The sequence below is a fragment of the Sminthopsis crassicaudata genome, chromosome 3 (genome assembly GCF_048593235.1).
Source record: "Sminthopsis crassicaudata isolate SCR6 chromosome 3, ASM4859323v1, whole genome shotgun sequence".
Lineage (NCBI taxonomy): Eukaryota > Metazoa > Chordata > Mammalia > Dasyuromorphia > Dasyuridae > Sminthopsis > Sminthopsis crassicaudata.
This window is the reverse complement of record NC_133619.1, coordinates 611482879-611494934: the sequence shown is the minus strand read 5'-3', so window position 1 is coordinate 611494934 and position 12056 is coordinate 611482879. Positions and strand designations below refer to the sequence as shown.

The 12056-nt window shown below is 39.1% G+C and overlaps 1 protein-coding gene across 3 annotated transcripts in view; it reads left to right on the top strand.

The window, feature by feature from the left end:
• The window catches only part of VWA5B1 (von Willebrand factor A domain containing 5B1), a 117997-nt gene that overhangs the window by 54192 nt on the left and 51749 nt on the right, over window positions 1–12056 (top strand). For all 3 annotated transcript variants that reach the window (XM_074306040.1, XM_074306038.1, XM_074306039.1), the window contains 3 exons: window positions 2696–2841; window positions 3740–3871; window positions 5171–5295. In XM_074306040.1, the coding sequence (XP_074162141.1) occupies window positions 2696–2841; window positions 3740–3871; window positions 5171–5295 (403 nt within the window). The remainder of the gene's footprint in view (window positions 1–2695; window positions 2842–3739; window positions 3872–5170; window positions 5296–12056) is intronic.

The window sequence follows — 12056 nt, the reverse complement described above, 5'->3', positions numbered from 1 at the left end:
ATTTTCCAAATCATGAGGACATCAGAATGATAACCCCCATGATGTGGAAGGAATAACTATATAGATGTGCCCCAAGCAGAAATCATGAAGGCAAAAACCTAGGTTTTATTATTATGCTCTACCATGGGTTCAGACCTCAGAGAAAATCGAAACACAATGAGGATTCTGACAAAGCTTCTTGTGAGCGAAATTACATCAGAGCGACAAAGAAATAATTGATTTATATATTGCAAACTTGTACCTTCTTCTCAGGCTGAAGAAGTTAAGAAGATAGGTCTATAATCCCATATCTCCTTCCATGTCATAAAAGTTGAATACTTAAATAGTTATACTCTCCTACATACCTTAAGACACAAACTTCCTCAAATAAACTCTACAGGTAAACAGAGTTAGATTAGAGATTAAATCACATTTAGAGGATTTGCAAACTGATTGAGGAGGAAGATTTACATGTTTCCAAGGAATCAGAGACATTTGAGATTCTTCTTCTGGCTTCCAATCTAAGGAAAGTTGGAGTTTCTAAGTAAATTTTCACATCCCATGGGACAGTTTATGGTCAGGTGAGATTAATATTAATCACAATTTGCAGGAAAAATGGCCTTGAGTCCCACAGTATAAAAGAGAATTTTAAATTTTCACGTAAAGGAACATAGAATCAAAGGTTTTTAAGATGGAAGGAACCACAGAGATCAATTAACTTCAACCCTGTCATTTTACAAATGAGGAAAATTTGACCTTGAGAGATGGAGATTTTGTAAATTGCTTAAAATCATAGGAGACAGAGCCTGGACTCCGTGATTTCATTGATAGAAGGAAGTCCCAGATGAGGAAATGCCTTCTGCCGATGCAGGACAACTCCTCCTCTGTAATTTATAGTCTCAGAGATATCACTACACGCCTGTCAGATTGGCTAAGATGACAGGAACAAATAATGATGAATGTTGGAGGGGATGTGGGAAAACTGGGACACTGATGCATTGTTGGTGGAGTTGTGAAAGAATCCAGCCATTCTGGAGAACAATCTGGAATTATGCCCCAAAAGTTATCAAACTGCATGCCCTTTGATCCAGCAGTGCTACTACTGGGCTTATATCCCAAGGAAATACTGAAGAAGGGAAAGGGACCTGTATGTGCCAAAATGTTTGTGGCAGCCCTTTTTTGTAGTGGCTAGAAACTAGAAAATGAATGGATGTCCATCAATTGGAGAATGGTTGGGTAAATTATGGTATATGAATGTGATGGAATATTATTATTCTGTAAGAAATGACCAGCAGGATGAATACAGAGAGTCTTGGAGACACTTACATCAACTGATGCTGAGTGAAACAAGCAGAACTAGGGGATCATTATACACTTCAACAATGATACTGTATGAGGATGTATTCTGATGGAAGTGGATATCTTCAACATAGAGAAGAGCTAATCCAATTCCAATTGATCAATGATGGACAGAATCAGCTACACCCAGAGAAGGAACACTGTGAAATGAGTGTAAACTGTTTGCATTTTTTGTTTTTCTTCCCAGGTTATTTTTACCTTTCAAATCCAATTCTTCCTTTGCAACAACAACAACAACAACAACAACAACAACAACAACAACAACAAAATTCAGTTCTGCACACATATATTTTATCTAGGATATACTATAACATATTTAATATGTATGGGAATGCCTGCCATCTAGGGGAGGGGGTGGAGGGAAGGAGGGGAAAATTCGGAACAGAAGGGAGTACAAGGGATAATGTTGTAAAAAATTACCCAGGCATATGTACTGTCAAAAATGTTATAATTATAAAATTAATTTAAAAAATTAAAAAAAAATTTATAGTCTCAGAGATTTGCCAAGCACTCCCTGAGAGGTTAAATAATTTGGTCATACAGCCAGTATATAGAACATGAACCCAGGTTTTACAGGGGCAAAGGCCAGCTCCCTATTATGCGTGACTCCTCGGCTCTCTGTGTCTGAGATTGTAACAGTAGTATTTGGAAGGAACAAGACTTGAACCTGAATTCTCTGGCACCAAATTGAACACGTTTTGCAATTGACATGCCTTCCTAATGTTTGTCATCTATGACTACTATCTATAGTACATCCATCAACAGCATGATTGGCAAATTTCAATGCCCAATACCTAGCAACTATTATGGATAGTAAAGATGGAAAGGCCCTAAGAAGAGGGAATGTCAGAGCTGAGAAGGCCCTTCAGGTCATCTGACTCCCAGTTCAGGACTTTTCCTGCTCCATCCCAGTGCATCTCATGCTCATGGACCACTCCATGGCCCCCTCTCCTCTGTAGCTCCCTATTTTTGACTGAAACCTAGCAGGGACCACAGAATCATCTCTGTAGTCTCTTCTCCAATCCCTGCCTCAAGTTTGATTTTTGGCTTTTTAGTTGCACTCCTATGCGGGTGTCTTTTTCCTCAGAATTTCTCTTATCCATTCTTGCTAACCAACCCTTTTGGAGTATATTGAGTCAAATCCCTCCTCCTCCCAAAGTGGCATCAGGCCTAGAGCTTAGAGTGGAGGCAAGGAGAAACACAGAGCCCTCTGCCAGTCCTTTGGCTGGTTCCCTATGTCTCTAACTTATTGGTCCAATCCCCCTGACTACAACTGGCCTTTCCCCTACTCTATTGCTATCTTTTCCAGACTCCAAAGCCCGTATTGTTCCCAAACTGTTTTCCCTTTTCCTTACAGAAGCAAACATATTTGTGTGCCCAAGAACTTTGAGCAAACCAGCAAGCCCCTGTGTATAACCCAGCTATTAGAAAATGAAGTCATCAACCCCATGGAGTATGAGTTTAACTTCCAACTAGAGATCCGAGGACCTTACCTCCTCGCAGGTGAGTGGTCACCATGTCTTTTCTTGGCTCCCGCTGCCCTTCTCCTAGACCATCTGTTGGAAGGAAGGGCTGAGGAAGGAGGGGATCTGAACTCATGCACAAGACAATAAGAAGGAGTATTGATTTAAGTACCATGTCTACTATGTGCCAGGTATTATGTTAAGTACTTCACAAATATTGTCTCATTTAATTCCTATCACAACTTTTGGAAGTGAATGCTGCTATTATCCTCCTTTTATAGTTAAGAAAACTGAGGGAGATAGAGGATAAATGACTCTCCCAGATCACACAAGCTTTATTTGAACTTGTCTTTACTTTACCACCTAACTAGTAGTTTCTATAGGCTTGATTTGAACTCAAGTCTCCACTTTACCACCTAGCTAGTAATTTCTGTAAATCACATTGTTCCTTATCCTCCAACCTTAAGGGCTTCCAGGGTTACTAGCCTGGCAGCCTCTCAAATGGGCATTCCATGAGAATGGCACATTAGTCGGTTGCTTCCCCTGGAAAGTCTCAAATTTCCATGCCATGATGGCAATCACAGAATGGAACCTTAAGAAGAATACTTAGATCATTAGATCTAAGGTCATTAGAACATGGAATGGCAAAACTCAAAGAGGTAACAGAGGTCATCTGGCCTAACCCTTTCATTTTACAGCAGATAACACCAAGAGCCAGAGATCTGAAGGGGACTGCCTCTGGTCACACAATGAGTTAATGTCAAAGCAAAAACTTGAATTCAGGATCTTAGATTCCCAGCTCTCTTCCCACACTATCTTGGAGTCTATCCTCTCATTGTAGACTATATGCCCTTATCTCTCTGCTTCCCTCTCTCCTTCTCTCCCAACCCATCCCGTACCACCATGTGTGTCTCACTGTTTCTTTCTGTCCCATTCAGGAGTTGAAAGTCCCACCCATGAGATCCGAGCAGATGCCTCCCCATCCGCCCACTCTGCCAAGAGCATCATCGTCACGCTGGCCAACAAGCATACTTTTGACAGGCCTGTGGAGATTCTTATTCACCCCACTGGTAGGGCAGCCTCAAATTCTCCACATCCTTTCCTAGGCCCTGGTGTAGTCTTGAAATGGGTCAGTGAAAAACCCTGATACTAACACTGACGGCATCCCCACTCCTGCAGCATAAAGCAGCCAAATTTAGTACCATATTAGTAAGAATCATTAATTGAATAAAAAGCAATGAGGGTGGGACATTCTTTCCTTCAAACTATTACAATTCCAATTAAACTTCTTCTTGGCCCATCTTTTTAGAAATCTTTAGAAACATAACATCATAGGTTTTGAGCTAGAAGAATTATAGACAATTAAATCCAATCTACTCATTTTACCTATGGGGAAATAATTGATGTAGGCAAAACTTAAATAATTTGCCTAAGATCACATAGCTACTATATGTCTGAGGCTGGATTTGATTTTAGACCTTCCTACATCCAAGCTGAGCACTCTATCCATTGCAAAATCTCTCTGTTGCTTTGATCTAGGCCTTAAAGGCCCTTCAGATCATCTGGTACAGCAGGTCTCCCAAACCAAAAAGCTTTTATTTATTTAAGTCTTACCTAGTAATATTTACTATATTAGAAACTAAAACTGATAAAATTTTAAAACCTTAACTCATAATAACAATACTAAACCTGTTACATGTTTACATAACTAATCTATTTTAATGAAAGTTATATTTTCAGAAACAAACCTGAGAATTATGGTATTGTTTTGCATATGTTTGCAAGTATGGCTTTAAAGTATGGCTTATTAGAAGACAGATATATATTCTCCTACCTGATCCTGCATTTAATCTCTTGTGATATTTTTTTTTTCAGTTGAAGTGTATGAAGAAAATTCGACCTCCCACAGATATGTAGTTGGAAAAGGGAGGAGTATTTTAGTAGGCAAATAACATCATAATATGATTGTAAAAATAGTTTTGCCCTCACAGACTCTCTGAAAAGGTCTCAGAAATCCTTAAGGGTCTTCAGACCACACTTAGAGAACCTCCCATCTAAACCAATCCCCTTGTTTTCAGAGAAGAAAATGAGACCCAATGTGACTTATTTATAGTAACATAATTCAGAAATGATAAAATCTGGATATGAACCCCAGGCCCTTTGACTCCCAGTCACTAGAACATACTGTTCTGTGAGTGGTTCATCATCAGGCCCTCCAGACCAGAGTGGGCAAAGAATGATCTCCCATCTTTTGAGGAATACTTCATTCCCTACCCTAACTTTTCCATGAGCTTCCTCCAGTCTCCCTCAGCTCCAGTATTCAGCTTAGCCATATTTGTTATTCTGACCCTTCCTTCCTCCCCACCTAGAGCCTCACATACCACACATCCTGATGGAGCAGGGGAACATGACCTATGGACAGTTTGAGCAGCACTTGAAGGGGAGAATTGACTTCACCAAAGGGACCAAGAAAATGATCAACAGTCAGAAAAAGGTGAGGAGAGCGACTGACTTGGATTGGTAGAAAGCTGAAGAGGGGAGGGTACATCCTGGTCTTTGTGAAGTGAGATACATAATTAATATATCTATACATAATCTATAATTATGTATTTATAGAACTGCTCAAATTTGGAGTGGAGAGGGTTCTCACAGATCATTTTTACCAACCCTTTAATTTTTCAGAAGAGGAAACAGGCCCAGAGTACAATATAAAAGAAAATCATTCATTCATTCATTCCTTTAGTGTGATGTGCCATGCGCTATCCAAGGTGCTGGAGATATAAAGAAAAAATCCTACAAGATATTTACGTTCTACCAGAAAAACATGTACCTAGGAAAGTAAATATATAAACATACATACATACATAATGTATTTTTGCAGGCAGTACACTAGCCTCTCACTATACCTCCCTATATCTTGATCCTGCAGAAAGATGACTTTCAATCAACCAGTCTCCTGGTATGGGTGGGAAATCCAACATTCTCAGGCCAGAGAATCCAAATTTTTAAGGTTATGAATCCATAGAGTGATTGAAGGTCAGGGTGGGCTTTCTATAGAAGATAGCACTTGAGCCAAATATTGAAAGAAAATAGGGATTGAAGGTCAGGGTGGGCTTTCTATAGAAGATAGCACTTGAGCCAAACATAGAAAGAAAATAGGAATTGTGAGATGAGAGATGAACAGGGAATGCTAACAGGAATGAGTACAGCCTGTACAAAAGTACAAGGGCAGGGGCAGCTAGGTAGTGCAGTGGATAGAGCACTAGTCCTGAAGTCAGGAAGGCCTGAGTTCAAATCTGGTCTCAGGAAGACCTGAGTTCAAATCTGGTCTCAGACACTTAACACTTACTAGCTGTATGACCCTGGGCAAGTCACTTAACCTCAACTGCCTCAGGGGGAAAAAAGCACAAGAACAGAAAATGGGATATTATGCACTGGAAACAGCAAGCACAGGCTAGTTTGCCCAGGACATAAGGTGCAAGAAAAAGAATAAAGAACAAGTTCTCCAAGTTTGACTAGAATCACATTGTAGAGGGCTGGAAATGCCAACCTGAGGATTTTGTCTTTTAACCGCAAAACAAGAAAAAGCCAGTACACGTTCTTGAGCAGGGAAATAACAAAGTCAGACACGTGCTTTAGGAAGATCATTCTGGCAGTTTTATGGAGGATGGATTGGAATGAAGAGAAACTAGAGCAGAGGTTCTCAAACTACAGCCCACGGGCCACATGTGGCCCACTGAGGACGTTTATGCTCCTGTCGAGTTATGGCAAATGGGCTGAGGGGCGGAGACAGAGCATGAGGTTTTGTTTTTACTCTAGTCCGGCTCTCCCACAGTCTGAGGGACAGGGAACTGGCCCCTATTTAAAAAGTATGAGGACCACTGGACTAGAGACAGTGTCCAGGTAAGTAGTTCTTATAGTAGTTCCAAGAGGAAGAGGATAAGAACCTGTGAAAAGGATGGTTGAGCTTATCTCTACAATTCTTTCCAACTCTATCATTCACTGATTGAATCTAAGAGTAGAGAATTTCCAAGATCCCCCACTGAGTAGGTGGAAGAGAAGCCCACAGCTCTTAAGGTTTTTCACTGTACCACACAAGCTTGCTTTGTAACAAGGTCTAGGCAGATAGGCTGTAGACAAAAGAACATGCCATTAATCCCACCTCCAATTCCTTGTCCTGCCCCCTTTTGCTCCTGATCCTAATCAAATTACCAAACATCTTCAGATCTCCATTGAGATTAAGGATCACAAGGCAGTAAGGACTTCTTAGTGCTTTCCCTTTTTAGGAGAGCAATGGATGAAAAGAGCCAGAGCACTTAAAAATAGTAGATTCTGTTGCATTTTTTTATCTTAGACCTCATTTTCAAAATAAGGTCATAGTTCTTGTTCACTTACTAGGAGAGAGTAGGACCTGGAGTCTTTGTCCTTGCTTTTCTCTATTTAGTCTGAACTTCAATTGTATCATCTATAAACTAAGGAGATTGTTCTTTGAGATTCGGTAAAATTATGTGATATTATTATTATCCTAATAGCAGATTTTGGGGAACCAGATTTGTAACTATTTTAGAGAAGGAAACTCCCAGTGAGATGGCAGTCACTTCTACCAACTCAGAGAGACCACTGCTTTTGTAAAGTTGTCATTTACTACAGGCACTCTGAGGTTAAATGACTGGCCAGGAAGTGTCAAACATAGGATTTGAATCTATTTCTTCCTGATTCTGATGCTAGTTCTCTATCCAACACATCATACTGCCTCTCTAGCCAATGATAACAAGAGTAATGAAATGAAAGCAATAAATAATAATTGTAATATCTAAGGAGCTCAGTGAATAGAATGCTGAACCCAGATTTAGGAAGATCTGAGTTCACATCTGGTCTCAAGACACATACTATGTGATCCTGAGTGAGTCACTTCTCTTGTTTGCCTCAGTTTTCTCATCTGTTAAATGGGAATAGCAACAGCATCTACCTCCCAGGCTTATTGTGAGGATCATAAAAGATAATATTTATAAAATGTTTTGCACACCTTAAAATACATAAAGTCTTAAGTATTTTTAATAGTAGACCCTGTCATAAGATTGTTTTGAGGATCAAACAAGATCAAGACTGGCCATAGTTTTTTAAAACCTTATGGTACAAGAGACAAATAGATAAACAGAAAAAGAAGAGAAAGAGGAGAGTCACACACAGAGAGAGGATGAGAAGACAGATATAGAAACAGAGGGATACACACAGAAAAAGGAGATGAAGACAGAGATTGAGAAGAGTGACAGAAACAGAGAGAGAAAGGAGAGAGAGAGGGAAACAGAAAAAGGGGGAGGGAAACAGACAGATACAGAGGGAGAGAGAGGAGAAAGATCATTTAATGAATGCGCTTACATATTTTATATATATGTATATATATATATAATATGCTTATATAGGTGTAGTATATACATATGTAGTATATATAGTATATACTATACTGTATATAGCATATATACATATAGTATAGATATGTATATATAACATATATATGAATATATATATATATATACATATGTGTCTGTGTATGAGGGGGGTGAATATCCGATTTTTATGGAGAGACTGCCTAGACAGCTGAATGGAGCCAGGAGCCAAGCATTAAAGAAACCAAGGTCAGGGCTTCAGTTCCCCTATGGACCCAGTAATGAGGCTCAAGCTCATTACTTGATTGCATGGGTCTACCCCCACCCTACCTTCACCATTTTGCCAACTTCCACTATGAAGTTAACAGGCCAGTGGTTTCAAATAACTTTAGTAGATCTCGTTCCCTCTGTCATAGCCACATTTCAAAGTGTTCTGCTAGAGAAGACCAAGCCTTGATCTCTCTACTATGTTGCTGCCCCAACCAGAAAGACCGCAGGCTAGATTCCCTTGGAGAAGTGAATGGACAGACCCAGACCTCCAGAGCCTCCCCACATCAAAATTCCAACCCTCGAGCACACGCAGAGCTGTCTGGGTCATCAGAAGATTTCTGGCCCACAGATAGGGGAAGCACCCCATAGGTCTCCTGAACTGTTGTTTGAATGAGTTAGCTCAGAAAATTCCATCTCAAAAGGGAATTAATTTGTCACCTTTGCTTGGTTATGCAAGTGCCCTGAATTCTCATTAGCTTCAGGGCTGACAGAGATCAACTAACACTGGGGTGTTGTGATGAGTTTATTGTAATTGGATAATAACAGAGGAATGGTGGAAACAAGACACTGAAGGAATCTTCCTCAATGTGTTCTGCTGGGCCAGCAGGGGATCTCACCTTTACCTTTCTTGTTTCGGAAATAAATCTTCCCTGGGACAATACATACTGGCAGCAGATGTGACTGTGACATTCTAGGACTCTTATTGGCATCATAGAGTGTTAGAGTTGGAATGCTAAAACACACAGGGGGCAGAACTGGCAAGGCCCCTTGGAAGGTAAAATGTTCAAGCTTGGAGAAGCCTTAGAGAAGAGAATGTCAGAGCTAAGAGGGAGCTTAGAATATGCAATGGCAGAAGATGGTTTTTAGAGCACAAAATGTCAAATTGAAGGAGACCTTTAAAAACAAAATGTCAAATCTGGAAAGGCCTTTAGAATGTCAGAGGTGGAAGGGTTCTGCATACTCTCTGATTCAGCAGTGTCTACTAGGTCTGTATCCCAAAGAGATTATAAAAGAGGGAAAAGGACTCACATTTGTAAAAATGTTTGTAGCAGCCCTTTTTATAGTGGCAAGGAACTGGAAATTTAGGGGATGTCCATCAACTGAGGAATGGTTAAATAAGTCATGGGCTATGAATGTAATAGAATATTATTACTGTTCTGTAAGAAATGAAGAGCAAGCTGATTTCAGAAAAGTCTGGAAAGACATGAACTGATGGTATGTGAGGTGAGCAGAACCAAGAGAACATTGTACACAGTAACAAGATGATCAACAGTTTTGGACATGGTTCTTTTCACCAATGAGTTGATTCACGGCAGTTCCAATAGACTTGTAATATAGAAAGTGCCAGACACCTCCAGAGAGAGAACTATGGAGACTGAATATGGATCAAAACATAGTATTTTCACCTTTTTTTCAATATGGAAATATGTTTAGAAAATTTCACTTGTTTAACCTATATTGAATTTCTTGCTTTCTGGGGAAATTACAAACTCAATGTTCTTTTCACTATACCTCCCTATATCTTGATCCTGCAGAAAGATGACTTTCAATCAGCCAGTCTCCTGCTATGAGTGGGAAATGCAACATTCTCAGACCAGAGAATCCAAATTTTCAAGGTTATGAATCCATAGGGTAATTCAACACGTCCCACATGGACAAATTATTTCACTTTTCTGACCCTTAATGTTGTAAAAAAAAAAAAAAAAGATAATTAAATATGCTACTTTTCTTCCTGATGGGATTGTTGTAAGAATCTAACAAGATAATTATGTAAAATATAAAAAGCATTATGTAAATATAAGTTGTTGTTGTTGTTGTTTTTTGTTTTTTTTTTAATGTGGACCTATGATTTTATCAGTGTGAGAAACTGTAAGTTTAGAAGTTCTCTCCCCTAGTCTTACCGAGTTGCTTGGGGACATGATAAGATTAAATGGCTTGATCACAGTCATACAAGTCAATGTATATCAGAGATCAGATTTTCTACCTCCTACCTTCCTCAACTGATTGTTATACTTTTCTTTCATAAGGGCTTCTCTCATGATGGCCCAATATGACATGTTGACCCTTGATTCTAAAAACTATAGACACTCCACATAAAATGAACATCTGAGACTATCTGAATAGGGATCACTGCCAAGTGGTCACTCGGCTTTTACTTGATGGTCTCCAGAGCAATATTCAACATTGGACCAAATTGGTATGATGAAATTTAACAGGAATCAATGTAAAATCTCATCCTTAGGTTCAAAAAGTCAATGTCTCAACTATACAATGGTTTAAGTCATGGCTAGACATCAGAGGATTTTAGTGGACTGAAAAAAACAAAAGATGAGTTAATGCAACATAGCAACCAGGAAACAGAGAGATAGAATGCCCAGAATCAGGAAAATGACAGTCCTACTGTCAGACCATATCAAGAATATTAGATTTTATTTTGAGATTTAGATTTAATTTTAGGAATGACATTAAGAAGGTGGAGATTATCTAGGAATAAAAGGATTCAAGTTCATGGTATGAAGATCTTTGGAAAGAACGGGATAGTTAGCCTACAGAAGATAAGGATTTGGACAAGAATTGATAACCTGTATTTGGGAATTTAAATGACAATTCAATGGAATAGAGATTAGCCTGGTGGTTCTTGATCCCAGAAGTAGAATGGGAAGCAGGAAGCAGAAATGTCAGAGGCCAGTTTAAGTTTGCCATCAAGAAAATATTCCTAACTATGAAAGATAGAATGAATGGCCTCAAGAGGTGTAAATTTTCTCTCACTAGATATTGCCAAGCAAGGGCTCCATGCTTACTCATTGTGCATGATATAGGGAAGATTATTATTTAGGTATTGATTGGCCTAGATTTTGATGGGCCCTGGGTTTCTTCACATCTCTGAGAAGCTGTGATTCTGTCTGGAGCTCTGATTTTTGAACAGCTCTAACTTCCCAAAGACTCAGCAGAGCACAAGATCTCTGGCAGGTCTTACCAAGGTAGGAAGGCTTCAGTTTGGGGCCTAATGGCTTATTTTTAGACAAATGATGGAATTGTTCAGTCACAGTAACTCATGAAAAAATCATCTCATAAGACATAGAGAAGGGGATTTCCTAGGGAATAGAAATCATTGTAAAATCCCACATCTAACACTTAATAGGTACTTAATGTATGTTTGGTGATTGACTTTTGGTGTATAATCATACAATAGAAGATGCTCATATAAAGTTTTTAGATCCTGATAGACTTTCCATCCACTATCTAATTTATTCTCCTGACAATTCTGTGAAACAAGTCTTTTATGTATTAAATTACAAATGAGAGGACTGAGGCTCAGTGAGGTTAATTAATTTCTATAACCTAGCAAATGGTGACAGAAGTAGGATCTAAACTCAGATTACTCCCACTTCCAAACCAGAGTTTTCATTATATCGCATTGCCTTTTATAAGATCATTTGTTTTGTGGCCAGGAAAAGTTTGAGGAAAAGTTAAGGGCACAAAGGCACAGAAGGAAAATCAGAAAAGGTAAAACATATACACATGTATGAAACAACCAGAGATCACTCACCAAAAAATGACACAAAGTTAGTACAGAAATACTAAGATGGCAAATGGA